At 36.4% G+C, this 15,176-nt stretch overlaps 1 protein-coding gene across 1 annotated transcript in view; it reads right to left on the bottom strand.

Moving 5' to 3' along the window:
• Positions 1 to 3,503: 3,503 nt before the first annotated feature.
• The window catches only part of LOC103016617 (serine/threonine-protein kinase MRCK alpha-like), a gene marked incomplete at its 5' end in the record, with an annotated part of 52,296 nt that continues 40,623 nt past the window's right edge, over positions 3,504 to 15,176 (bottom strand). The window contains 4 exons of the mRNA XM_057539299.1: positions 3,504 to 4,422; positions 6,004 to 6,088; positions 7,223 to 7,320; positions 14,191 to 14,787. Of these exons, the coding sequence (XP_057395282.1) occupies positions 4,292 to 4,422; positions 6,004 to 6,088; positions 7,223 to 7,320; positions 14,191 to 14,787 (911 nt within the window). The remainder of the gene's footprint in view (positions 4,423 to 6,003; positions 6,089 to 7,222; positions 7,321 to 14,190; positions 14,788 to 15,176) is intronic.

Raw genomic sequence — 15,176 nt, 5'->3', positions numbered from 1 at the left:
GAATCAGTCACATAGTTGTTCATTTTGTTTGGTTTTTGTGTTTCTGGCTCCTCTGTTTCAGCATAATGTTTTTGAGATTCGTCCACAGCGTTCTGTGGGTCCGTAGTTCCTTTGATTGCTTAGTAGTACCTAATATTTGAATATTTCATGCTCCAATTATTCATGCTCCTGTTAATGAAAATAATCTTCTGGAGGAGACAATTAGAAGGCTTCTATCTAAAAAGATCTCCAAAGATGTTTTGGAGTCTTTATTTCCTATTTGGTCAGTTACTAAGCTTAGTTGTATACCACATCACTTTTGTTTCAAGAATTCTTATTTATAACATGAGTGATATAAAATACTACTCATATATTCTTATTTATTAAGCCATAATTATGCATATATACTAAGATTGCCCTGTTTATTATTCCTTTCCCTCTTGTTTCCTCCTGAAATCTGTTTTGATTTATATGTTGTTTATTTTTGTGAGAACACAGATTGCTGCCCCCGTCCCATTTCTGATTTGTATTGCTAACATGTGTCCAGGTGAGGCTGACGCAGCTGGTCAGAGGACCATTCTTTGAGAACCACTGCCCTAGATACAGACTGTTACCCAGGTTATGCTAAGACCACATGTCCAAGGCCTACTTCACCAAGGAGAGAGCAGTGAAACCAGCTGGGAGAGGTATGCAGGGGACTCAGAGAGCAGGAGCTCCAGAGAAGATGGATTTCCTAGTGCCCTCCCTCTCTTATCACACCCCTCACCATCTCACTTCTTTCTTTTTTTATTTTAATTTTTATTGGAGTATAGTTGATTTACAATGTTGTGTTAGTTTTAGGTGTACAGCAAAGTAAATCAGTTATACATATACGTATATCCACTCTTTTTTTTAGATTCTTTTCCCATTTAGGCCGTTACAGAGTATTCAGTAGAGTTCCCTGTGCTCTACAACAGGTTCTTATTAGTTATCTCTTTTATATATAGTAGAGTGTATATGTCAATCCCAATCTCCCCGTTTATCCCTCCCCCCCTTACCCCCTGGTAACCATAAGTTTGTTTTCTACAGCTGTGACTCTACTTCTGTTTTGTAGATAAGTTCACTTGTACCCTTTTTTTTAGATTGCACATATAAGCTATATCATATGATATTTGTCTTTCTCACTTCCTTCTTTGATGTGAAGAGTCAAATAAGCTTCTCCCCTTCCTTGCCTGTCCAGAGAAACCTCTGCAAATCCTCCAACCCAGAAATATAGGCATTGCAATGCAGTCAGAAAATCCTAACACCAGCATTATCAAATGCACATAGGAAGTCTCAAGAGTATACAGGTAGTGAGAAAAAAAGAAAAAAGAAAAACCACTTAAACTGGTGGAAGATATCATGTAAATACTTCTTAACTTAATGTCCTTGCCTCAAAGGAATGAGATTCAAATATAAGGAATTTTATTATTATTTCACTTATTATTATTTTTACTTTAAGACATGATTATGAATTTACTATTAAAATAAAACCCCAATTGGCTGTCTCTGTCACAGAAATCTCTCAAAATAAAATACTTTCCAACAGATAAGACATTAAACAGATTTGAATTATTAATGTTAATATTTTTAGTAAAGATGAAACCAGGAATTTTTCATAGAAAAAAATTCAGAAGCAACCAGACTAGTTATTGCATACATAAAAATACCTCACCATAAAATACATGTCTGGAAACTAGTGCATTTTTCAGTCCTTGGGCATGAGAACAGGCCAGTCTCAGGTGGGGCTGTCTCCAGCACCACTTCTTCTCTAATGGTGGAAAAGGGAAAGAACAGAAGATAGTCATTGGAGAAATGTCTATTTAGGTCTTCCACCCATTTTTGGATTGGTTTGTTTGTTTTTTTTTTTTTGATATTGAGCTTCATGAGCTGCTTATATAATTTTGGAGATTAATCCTTTGTCAGTTGCTTCATTTGCAAATATTTTCTCCCATTCTGAGCATTGTCTTTTTGTCTTGTTTATGGCTTCCTTTGTTGTGCAAAAGCTTTTAAGTTTCATTAGGTCCCATTCGTTTGTTTTGATTTCCATTACTCTAGGAGGTGGGTCAAAAAGGATCTTGCTGTGATTTATGTCATAGAGTGTTCTGCCTATGTTTTCCTCTAAGAGTTTTATAGTGTCTGGCCTTTCATTTAGGTCTTTAATCCATTTTGAGTTTATTTTTGTATATGGTGTTAGTGAGTGTTCTAATTTCATTCTTTTACATATAGCTGTCCAGTTTTCCCAGCACCACTTATTGAAGAGGCTGTCTTTTCTCCATTGTATATTCTTGCCTCCTTTGTCAAAGATAAGGTGACTATATGTATGCGAGTTTATCTCTGGTCTTCCCATCCTGTTCCATTGATCTATATTTCTGTTTTTGTGTCAGTACCATACTGTCTTGATTACTGTAGCTTTGTAGTATAGTCTGAAGTCAGGGAGCCTGATTCCTCCAGCTCTGTTTTTCTTTCTCAAAAAGACATACAGATTGTGAACAAACACATGAAAAGATGCTCAGCATCACTAATTATTAGAGAAATGCAAATCAAGACCCCAATGAGGTATCACTTCACACCAGTCGGAATGGCCATCATCAAAAAAAATCTACAAACAATAAGTGCTGGAGAAGGTGTGGAGAAAAGGGAACCCTCTGCACTGTTGGTGGGAATGTAAATTGATACATTCACTATGGAGAACAGTATGGAGGTTCCTTAAAAAACTAAAAATAGAACTACCATATGACCCAGCAATCCCACTTCTGGGCATATACCCTGAGAAAACCATAATTCAAAAAGAGTCATGTACCACAATGTTCACTGCAGCACTCTTTATAATAGCCAGGACATGGAAACAACCTAAGCGTCCATCGACAGATGAATGGATAAAGAAGATGTGGCACATAGTTACAATGGAATATTACTCAGCCGTAGAAAGGAACAAAATTGAGTTATTTGTAATGAGGTGGACAGACTTAGATCTGTCATACAGAGTAAAGTAAGTCAGAAAGAGAAAAACAAATACAGTATGCTAACACACATATATGGAATCTAAAAAAACGGTTTTGAAGAACCTAGGGGCAGGACAGGAATAAAGACGCAGATTTAGAGAACAGACTTGAGGTGGGGGGAAGGGGAAGCTGGGACAAAGTGAGAGAGTAGCATTGACATATATACACTACCAAATATAAAATGGATGGCTAGTGGGAAGCTGTTGCATAGCACAGGGAGATCTGCTCGATGCTTTGTGGTGACCTAGAGGGGTGGGATAGGGAGGGTGGGAGGGAGACGCAAGAGAGAGGGGATATGGGGATATATGTATACATATAGCTGATTCACTTTGTTGTGCAGCAGAAACTAACACAACATTGTAAAGCAATTAAACTCCAATAAAGATGAAAAAAATTTTTTTAAAAAGGAAACAGTCAATTTAGGTGAATGCTTCATGAATTCTCATGTTTGAAATCAGAAGATCTTCAGCCTCATTTTCAAAAGTACTACTTTATTAAAAATTATTACTTTAGGTATTAATCAACAGAGATGCTACTGCAATCAACTTTAAAAGACAAAGACAAAATTGTACTGGTGACTTTTTCAAGGGCAAATGATAGGTATATCCAATTACAAATTTGGTGAATGGAGAGAATATTCAGTTATTCTGTGCTTCCCAGATACTTTTAAAAATTAAGTATCTTAAAGTTTTTGGTACAAATCACATGGCATTTAACAGCCACAGACATCAAAGAAGCTCTGTCCTATTATATATTTTTCATATAATTACGGCTCCTTTAAAAGAAACAGCACTGCTCTAGAAAAGTTTTTATTTGTAATCCAAAGAAGATCAGCTTATTTTCCCACTTATTCAGTTACAGAAATTACCACCAAGTAATAGGCAATAAGAGAATGAATGTTCTTTTAAAGTCAAAGGAAGGCATCTCCAGAGTCAGAGAGTAATCAATCCACATGCAGCTCAGTACTCTTTATTCCTTCGCAAAATGCCTCAGTGACATACATTATGGTGTGTATACACGTGTGTTCTATATTTGCATTATGTGGAGGCTTAAGTACCGAATTTCAGTTATTCCACATTCACAGAGAAATGTATCCACGTATTATGCTTCCATTCATACTCACCACATCAATGTTTTCTTTAAAGCTGCACAGAAAAATAAACATAACACTGCTGCAAACAGATGTCTCCACCTGAGTTTCACAGATTTATTTCTTTTTCTTCCGAATTACATCAAATATCACATGGTCCTCAAGTGGTCCCTCTGGACCACACGTGAGAGGGTGGTCATCAGAGCCCCTTCACTAGGATCCCTTTCCCTCTGGGAACCCGGAAGGAATAACGATGCTTGCTGCTGTGGTGTCGGACCATTTGCTTCTGTTGATTATCTGATGTTTCTGGAAACACCAGCTCATCTCCATCTATATGTATTTTAAAACAAAAAAAGCAATGTCATTCTTTAAACTGTTAAGAGGCCTCCCACCCAGTTTCTCATGTTAATTTCACAACTGTTCATTAACTGCACAAATATCACACTGCTCTGATTTTTTAAAGTTAAAAATGGATGAATATGGCAAATTTCTCAAGAATAGAAGCAGAGTATTAATGAACAGAATTTAATGTTCAGTGTAAGCAACACTTAAAAATGAATTTATTGTGACTCTTATCTATGAAATGACATCATTTCACTGGAAGGAGAGGTCAATCATGTTGGTGTCTTTCCACTTTGATTTGCCCTCACATTTCTATGCTATGTTTTTCTCCTATCAGATTTTTGTGGCTAAAGGGTATCAAAACGGTCTGTTATGCTTCAGGGGCAAGCATAAAGGGCCAGTCATTCTGTAAATGAAAACAATTACAATAATTGTAACTGAGCAAAGCATTTCTGAGTTCCACTGCTGGAGGAAGAGGTGTTGAGGTGGGGTAAGGAGACCCCACTTCTTCTCTCCTGGAGGTAAAAGTCATTCTCTACTTGCTGCCTCTTCTGATCTTGGGGAAAGATGCACCCCTCTTTAGACTTAAGACTTACTCTGTTTAAGTTCTTAATATCTAGAAGTCAACAAAATGTCACCCAGAAACACTCAAAAGTGTCTTGGACTACAAAAAGAAAATAAGAGAGCTTCTTATAGATTAAATTGTGTCCCCGCAAAAGATGTTGTCATACTAACCCCCCCAGAGCATGTGAATGTGACCTTATTTGGAATTAAGATCTTCGCAGATCATCAAGTTAAGATGAAATCATTGGGGTGGGCCCTAATCTGATTGTGTCCTTATAAAAAGAGGAAATTTGGACACAGACATGCACAGGGGATATGCCACATGAAGATGAAAGCCGAGATCAGGGGTGATGTATCTAAAAGCCAAGGAACACACAGATTGCCAGCAAGTCACCGACATCCTGATCTCGGACTTCTGGCCTCTAGGACTGTGAGACAATACATTTCTGTGGTTTAAGCTGTCCAACCCTGTGGCACATTTTAGCAGCCCCAGCAAAATAATTCTCTGCTACATTAAGTATTCCATCCTATAAATAAAATAAGAAAGAAAGATAAATGAATCCCTGTGGCTTTTCTCACACTCTAAATCTGCTAGAGTCTAAAATGTAGGTGGGAGAAGTTGGAGCAGGGCGGTGGGGTGGGCCGCGTCTGCTTCCCCCGTGTGCACTGCAGCTTGGAGCACATCTGGACGCAGAGCCTGCTGGGAAGTGAATGAATTTTCACAGTGAGCATTCAAATGGTAGATTAGTGTTTCCAGGTGCTTATGTCCAACCATCAGTCCTGCTTAAAAATAGCTGGAGTGTGCCACAAGTAAATGCTTTTATCTCTACTGCTATGCGAGGATGAAGGAGAACCACTTTGCCGGGAGCGCATCCCAGGACTGTGTGTAAGGGGCACAGGTGTCCAAATCAGACCCTCTCCACTCACTAGCTCTGTGACCTTGGGCAGTCAGTTAGAGACATGGTCTCTTAGAATTACTTCTACTAAGAAGAAGTCATTTCTTACTTGTCTTCTTATTTTTGAAATATATTAATCTAATTGTCTCCAAAAGCAAAATATTTAGGAATCCTTCACTATTCAAGGGTTGAACCTAAAATAATAAAAAAGCAAGATTACCATTTCAATGAATACTTTTTTAAAATTAAGTTATGACTATTTGCTTACATATAAAGAATTAAGAATAAATATATTCTACTTAAACTCCCCCCTCAGAATAATGTAGTCTCAAAAAAAAAGACCCCCAAAACATCAATTAAAGAAAATAAATGGTGTTACAAACTCATATTGATAAAATTTCAGAAACATGAATATCATAGATTAAAGAAATCTGAACATTACTAACTTAAATAGCAATATATTTAATTTTTATATTAACTTTTAAAACATTATTAGTAACTAAAAAATTATCCTGAGAAGATTCATCTGCCTTGTGAATTCATTTTATCAAACAGTAAATGTGACTGGTTCACGTTTAGAATGCTGGAAAAGTGTATTTTAATATTTTATATAGTGGGACCGTCCTTACAAAAGCTTTTCCCATTGCTTATATTGTTTAAAGTGAGGCAAAATCTCACATATAATTGTAAATACTTCCTTCATCCTTTCCTGTATAAACTGCTTTTTGGTGGCTCCTGCTACGTATACTCCACATATGCCAGAATTTAATCATTCTTAAATCTTCAGTGGTCTTTTAACAAAATAGAGGTTTTTACTTCTAAATTTTATGTAAATTTTAAATTATTTGTAGTAAAGATACAAAATTTTTATTTTATTATGAATCTGTGAGAATCTAATTGAGAATCCTAAAAACAGCTTTGGCTATATACTTTTCCTTTTTTTTTTTTTTTTTTGCCAGTAAAATTTTCCTTCACAGTATGCAAAATTATACTAAGTGAAAATTAGTAATAAACACAAGTAACTAAACTGAATGTGGGAAGTAACATCTATAATGTATGATATAAATATTCATATTATATTATCTATATAAATAAATAGTACATTTATTTATATCATGATAATCCTACCTTATATAGTGCAACTAAATATCACAAAATAGCTCTTGTACTAGTAAAAAAATTAACCCATGTGGGTTTTGGTGGTTATTTTCACTCTTAGCTAAGCCTTCAAATCACCAAGTACACATTAGTAAGTCCAGCAAAGGCACAATTGAGTTTCCATTTTCAGTCAGTAATTCATCAGTCACATGATCTCAATGTCAAATCACCTTCTTGAGGGGGATGGTTTGGATCCATTCCATGGAGTTCACATCAATGATATCCACTGCATTTTCACTGTACACTGAGAGATATGGGGCATTGTAACCTGGGAAAAGGAGAGGAGGTGACAGCAAGCATGGGGTTCATGATTCATTTTTTAATTGGAATTTTTATTAGGATAATTATAGATTCACATGCAGTTGTAAGAATAACACAGACAGATCTCTTGCATGCTCTGCTCAGTTTTCCCCAATGTAACATTTTGCAAAGCTAGCATACTGACATTGATAGAGCTGACCTATCCATCTCAGGCAGATTTCCCCACTTTTACTAGCACTCATGTGTGTGTCTGTTTGTGTGTGTGAAGGTATATACAATTATATCACCTGTGTAGGTTCAGGTGTTCACAGCCACAGTCAAGATACAAAATAACTCCAAGGATCCCTCATCATGCCTTTTTATAATCTCACTCACCCCCTTTCCATCCTCCCCTCCTTCCTCAATCCCTGGGAATCAGTATAATCTGTACTCCATTTCAAAAATTTTGTCATTTCAAAAATGCTATATGAAAGGAATCAATTTCCTCTAAGATCAGGAACAAAACAAGGTTGTCCACTCTCACCACTATTATTCAACATAGTTTTGGAAGTTTTAGCCACAGCAATCAGAGAAGAAAAAGAAATAAAAGGAATCCAAATTTGAAAAGAAGACTTAAAGCTGTCCCTGTTTGCAGATGGCATGATACTATACATAAAGAATCCTAAAGATGCCACCAGAAAACTACTAGAGCTAATCAATGAATTTGGTAAAGCAGCAGGATACAAAATTAATGCAAAGAAATCTCTTGCATACCTATACACTAATGATGACAAATCTGAAAGAGAAATTAAGGAAACACTCCCATTTACCATTGCAACAAAAAGAATAAAATACCTTGGAATAAACCTACCTAAGGAGACAAAAGACCTGTATGCAGAAAACTATAAGACACTGATGAAAGAAATTAAAGATGATACAAACAGATGGAGAGAATTACCATGTACTTGGATTGGAAGAATCAACAGTGTGAAAATAACGATACTACCCAAAGCAATCTACAGATTCAATGCAATCTCTACCAAACTACCAATGGCATTTTTCACAGAACTAGAACAAAAAATTTCACAATTTGTATGGAAACACAAAAGACCCCGAATAGCCAAAGCAATCTTGAGACAGAAAAACAGAGCTGGAGGAATCAGGCTCCCTGACTTCAGACTATACTACAAGGCTACAGTAATCAGGACAGTATGGTACTGGCACAAAAACAGAAATTTAGATCAATGGAACAGGATAGAAAGCCCAGAGATAAACCCACGCACGTATGGTCACCTTATTTTTGATAAAGGAGACAAGAATATACAATGGAGAAAAGATGGCCTCTTCAATAAGTGGTGCTGGGAAAACTGGACAGCTACATGTAAAAGAATGAAATTAGAATACTCCCTAACACCATACACAAAAGTAAACTCAAAATGGATTAAAGACCTAAATGTAAGGCCAGACACTATCAAACTCTTAGAGGAAAACATAGGCGGAACACTCTTTGACATAAATCACAGCAAGATCCTTTTTGACCCATCTACTAGAGAAATGGAAATAAAGACAAAAAAAAAACAAATGGGACCTAATGAAACTTAAAAGCTTTCGCACAGCAAAGGAAAACATAAACAAGACGAAAAGACAACACTCAGAATGAGAGAAAATATTTGCAAATGAAGCAACTGACAAAAGATTAATCTCCACAATTTACAAGCAGCTCATGCAGCTCAATATCAAAAAAACCGAACAACCGAATCCAAAAATGGGCAGAAGACCTAAATAGGCATTTCTCCAAAGAAGATATACAAATTGCGAACAAACACATGAAAGGATACTCAACATCACTAATCATTAGAGAAATGCAAATCAAAACTTCAGTGAGGTATCACCTCACACCTGTCAGAATGGCCATCATCAAAAAAATCTACAAACAATAAATGCTAGAGAGGGTGTGGAGAAAAGGGTGCCCTGTTGCACTGTTCGTGGAAATGTAAATTGCTACAGCCACTATGGAGAACAGTATGGAGGTTCCTTAAAAAACTAAAAACAGAACTACCATATGACCCAGCAATCCCACTACTGGGCATATACCCTGAGAAAACCATAATTCAACAAGAGTCATGTACCACAATGTTCATTGCAGCTCTATTTACAATAGCCAGGACATGGAAGCAACCTAAGTGTCCATCAACAGACGAATGGATAAAGAAGATGTGGCACATACATACAATGGAATATTACTCAGCCATAAAAAGAAACGGCATTGAGTTTTTTGTATTGAGGTGGATAGACCTAGATCTGTCATACAGAGTGAAGTAAGTCAGAAAGAGAAAAAGAAATACCGTATGCTAACACATATATATGGAATCTAAAAAAGAAAAAAAAATGGTTCTGAAGAACCTAGGGGCAGGACAGGAATAAAGACACAGAGGTAGAGACTGGACTTGAAGACACGGGGAGGGGGAAGGATAAGCTGGGACGAAGTGAGAGAGTGGCATGGAAATATATACACTACCAAATGTAAAATAGATAGCTAGTGGGAAGCATGCACATAGCACAGGGAGATCAGCTCAGTGCTTTTTGACCTCCTAAAGGGGTGGGATAGGGAGGGTGGAAGGGAGAAGCAAGAGAGAGGAGATATGGGGATATATGTATATGTATAGCTGATTCACTTTGTTATAAAGCAGAAACTAACACACCATTGTAAAGCAATTATACTCCAATAAAGATGTTAAATAAATAAATAAATAAATGGAATCATATGGTATTCATGATTAATTATATCTGCTACGCCCAAATACATTATAAAAACACCTTCAGAGTGGAATCCAAAGAGAATCCCATAATAATATTATAATTATCAAAATCTTTTTTTTGACACACAGGGTTAACATAAATTAAAATGGCACATAAATGATGCACGTGGGTCCAATTATATAGTACAACACGTATGTAAAATCTGACAAAAATCTTTCTAACACCTACATCTAACAGCAGCTCTTTAAAGAAATTCCATAACATTTCAAAATCTGTGGCTCCTAAACCAGGTCAACTCCCAAAAAGAATATGGTGTAAGATTAGAAAAGTATATCTGGGGAGTGAAATTAATGAACAAAGCAGAAAGAACTTCCAGCCAGTAACATTTTTGGAACTTTCCACTTTATTAATAATAACCTCTTATGGCTCCTAAATACTCACCTCAACATGAATATGTCTCCCCATTAAAGCAACAGCAATATAATTAACAACACTTCCTACACTCATGTTGTGCCTCTCTTTCCTTTTTCCTGTGGCCAACTCTTGAAAGTGTCATTTACGTTTCACATCCTCCACTTCCCAGCCCTACTGACACCCAGTCCATGGCAATCTGACTTGTGTCTTAACCCATCCATTAAAACTGCTCTCACTACAAGTCATTAACCGTCAATTATTCCTAAAACCAACAGACACGTTTCAGTCTCTGTCTTACTTGAAAGCTCAGCGATACTTGCCTCCTACAATTCTCCCTCTCAGTTTCCTTTGTGGGCTTCTTGCCCTCTGACCACCTCTCTAATATTTATGTTTCTTGGTCCTCTGGCCTATGTCCTATTCTCTCTCACTCTGTTTACTCTCGCACTGGAAGTACAAACTCAGCATGTCCAAGGAACCAGGCTGATAATGCCAGAAACTAGTCATTGATTTTAGCTTTACCACAAATGGGATGGCCAGACATTGTGTGCTCTGATGTGTTCAGTGTGACATACAAAACTAGTAAGAAATTACTCTTATTAGAAGCCGTTAATGCTCATTTTCAGTTGTAGGAAATTCAGGACATAGAGGAAGAAGTTAGAAAGCACCACGAGGAAACAGACAGATCTAGATTGTAGAACATCCTACAGGAGAGCAAATCAATGGTGTGGAAAACCACTCAGAATTAGAAGATATTTAAGAGTTAACCACAACATGCCATGTGTGGACCATTTTTGGATTCTGATTCCAAGAAATACACTGTCAAAGAGATGTCTTTATGATAATCAGCAATATTTTAATATGGACTATTGGATGGTAAAAAAGAATCATTGGTAATTTCTTCAGAGGTGGTAATAGTTTTATGAGAAAATGACCATATTTTTAGAGATGTATGTTAAGGTGTGTAGAGGTGGAATGAAAATAATGTTTGGGATTTTATTTCAAATACTTCAACAACTCAACAAAAAAGAAAAAAATTAAGTTATCATATTCCTTCCTCCTCTGCCCATCTGAATCTGTCCCACCTCGTGTTTTATTATCTCAGTAATATCAGTGGCATCACTCATTTGCTCAACTAGGAAATCCTGATTCTCTGGTCCCTGAGCTTCCACTTCTAATCAAAGCTTTGTAAAGCAAAGTTTTGTCAATTATATCTCCTCAATATCCCTCAACTTGTCTCCTCTCTATCCCAACTGTCTCTACCGTACATACTTTTAATCCACAATTTCTACAATGACCTCCTAGTTGGTCTCTTGGGCTCCAGTCTGATCTCTCGTTTATCGTTTACCTCACCACTAGAGCCTAGGGATTTTTCTGAAGTGCATCTCTAACCATGTCAGTGCGTCTGTGATCTGGCTCATGAGAACTCCTCCAGTCCCATTTCTTGAACTCTTATCTTGAACTCCATGTCTGAAACAGTGACCTTATTATAGTTCCTCACAAAATGCAGTATCAATGGCCTTTTCCAGTTATGACAGAGTTGTCTGCTATTGGAATTACCCTCCCACCATCAATAATTATAAAACGGACATAAAAATATAAAAATGGACAAGTCATATGAAATAACTGTTTTTAGGCATTAGTTAGTAGACAGCACAGGACTGCCATTCCTAAAAGAAGATAAATATATAAGGTGGGTCCCACATTCCGCTGTTTCTCTGCCTAACGGAAATCTCCAAAACTGCTATGTAGGAAAATGGAACCCAAGCAGAGAGTTGAAGTTTTGCCAGGCAGAGGAAACAGATTCTAATGTGTCTGGAATTTGCAAGGCAGAGTACACAGAGGAAAGAGCCACAAAGAAAGGTGTCCCAGAAATCTGCACAGCTGTTCCCTCGAAGTTCCTGGCCAAATCCAAAACTGCACACAGACAGAGCAAGATTCCACAAGACTCACGCAGAGCATTGAGAGTGAACAGAAATTTCATAGGTAGTACAGTGCTGGAAAGACATTAGATTTCTGAACCAGACAGAGTAGAGAGACATTGGTGAAAACCCTAGGCATTCAGTTGAGACCCAGAAAGGCCATTCTTTGGGCATGAGGACTAGAAGAAAAACCAAAATAGGCCCGCCCTAACAAAGTCTAATTCCAAGCCTCAGCAAAACTAAAGTGATCCATCAGTAGGTTAATTGTCTGTCAGAACAAAGCACACAACACTCTCTAGAGAAATACATAATATAACCCAGAGTCCCTGTATCATAGCATTCATAATGTCCAGCAAAGATAAAAAAATAATAAGACTTGTAAAAAAGCAGGAAAATAACAGCTTTAATCAAAAAAAAAAAAACATTCAGTAGAAGCAGACCCATAGAGGCCATATGTTGGAATAATTATAAATAATTGTATAAATAGTTTAAGACTGTGAAAAAATATAAACAAATTGGCAGAGAGGAGAAATCCAGCAAAGAAATGGAAATTTCAAAAAAATACTTGAAATTATAGAACAGAGGAATATAATACCTGAAATGCCTAAAAATCCCTGGACAAACCAGGGGTAAAAGATCGGTGAAACTGAAGATACAATCAATATAAATTATCTAAACTGAAGTAGAGAAGGAAAAAAAGATTTTTAAAAAACAGAGCCTCAACGATTTGTGGAACAAAGTCAAGAGGTCTAATATACATGTAATTGGATCTCCAGAAAAGAGAAAATAGGTTAAAAAAATTTTTAGAAAATATAATGCCTAAAAATTTTCCAAAATTAATGAAAGATATCAATCTTCAGATCCAAAAAGTCCTGAAAATCCCCAGCAGAATATATACAAAGAAAATCACATGTAAGCACATCACAGTCAAATTGCTGAAAACCAAAGATAATGAGAAAATCTTAATGTCTGCCAAATAGAAAAGACAGAGGGAACAACAATAAAAATGGTTGATTTCTCACTGGAAACAATGGATACCAGAAGAAACTAGAATGACATTTTTTAAGTGCTGAAAGAAAAAAACGCTTCTCGCTTTTTTAGCTGGCCTTTCCAGACTCACCAGTTTAGATTGTGTCCCTCCTACGTGCTCCTGTAGAATACTGTACTCCCCTATCACAGCACTTGCTTAATTATTGATCTCATATCATGATTATAATCTCAATAAAGATACAGACTATTTCACCATGTTTAATATTGTGCCCTTAACTTTTAGCATAGTAAGTTCATATTAAGTGCTCAATTACTATTCTCTAAGTGAATAAAAAATGCTATATTAAATTTATAAAATGATGGCCTGCATCAATGAAATATCAAATAGGCTAAAAGTATTTAGGAACATTCTATGTAGACTTTACATAAGCTAAATCTAAAAGGCAAAAAGTAATCTACTTAGTAACTATTTCTTATGGTTAATTAATGCTTATGTGGTTTTCAGTGACCATGAAGATATCTACTTAGGAGTTTACAAAAAGCAACAACCTGGATTAAGAATATATTCAAGGTAAATTATCCTATGAATATAATATAAATTAAAGGCTAAGTTATTTCACACGTATGACTTAGATATAACTTCTTTAGAGCTATTCTACTTAAAAAGACGTAGACAACTTAGGAAAATTCTTCAGTGATGTAGTTTTCAAAAATAAAACCGTCATTAACAATATTTAGTCATACGATATAGAATTGTAATAACAAGGTTGGAAATGTACAGAGAGACAAGGAAATAAATTGTAAGATAGCCTTACAGCAATAACTTGGAGTTGCTGGCCACATCAGTTCAGCTGGCCTAGATCTGAGGCCCCTGCTGTCAGTGTAAATTCCAATGCTCTTAAAACATAACAGATACTCAATACTAGAGATCTCAATTGCACAGAGAGCATCCACTGGTTGATGTGCAATAAATGACAGTGTAGGTTCATGGGAGTGCAGCATCCTGTATGGAATTCCTTCTCTCCTCAAGGGGTATCTCAGGAATCCTGATTGGAATCCTACACAGACCTGTGCGCTGAAGATGCCCATCCACTGGACATTGGTTGGGATTTGGAGCTCTTTAAATTTTCTGTGAGAAATTTTCTTGCTCTGAAACAGCTTGTAACAGAAGATTTGGCTTTTCCTAGCCACACAGAGGCATGTATGGGCCCCTTGGCACACTGTTCCAGAAGTCACGGTCTGGCACCCTTTGGTTTCTGCCAGCTTGTGAATATCAGTCTTTCGTCCATCCAAAGCTGACATGGGAAACAGCTGCTCATGGTGACTTCGTCCTGAGATCACTGCAACCATCTGGCCATGGGGGATAAGCTCAATCTGGTGAATCTTCTTCATGTAGCCAATGCGAATAATTTCTACACAAATAAGCATATTTGTAAGTCATTTTAAAATTCATAATAACTTCTGTTTACTTATTTCAACTGTTCTCCAAATTTTACTCATAAGCAACTAAGAAATTTTTCCCAATAAAAATGATCTGATAAATCTTCTTAGTGTCATCAACTTGAGTAATTTCTCTACAAATAAAACAGCAAGTCACCTTCAAATAGCAATGTTTTCTTATTTTTTTATTTTCTTTATTGAGGTATATTTGACATATAACATTATACTAGCTTCAGGTGTACAACATAATGATTCAATATTTGTGTGTATTGAGAAATTGTCACCACAATAAATCTAGTTAACATCCAACACTGTAGATAATTACAATTTTTTCTTGTAATAAAAAATTTTAAGATCTATT

Source organism: Balaenoptera acutorostrata (genome assembly GCF_949987535.1).
Source record: "Balaenoptera acutorostrata chromosome 6 unlocalized genomic scaffold, mBalAcu1.1 SUPER_6_unloc_5, whole genome shotgun sequence".
NCBI classification, from domain to species: domain Eukaryota; kingdom Metazoa; phylum Chordata; class Mammalia; order Artiodactyla; family Balaenopteridae; genus Balaenoptera; species Balaenoptera acutorostrata.
This window is presented reverse-complemented; position numbering and strand designations above follow the sequence as displayed.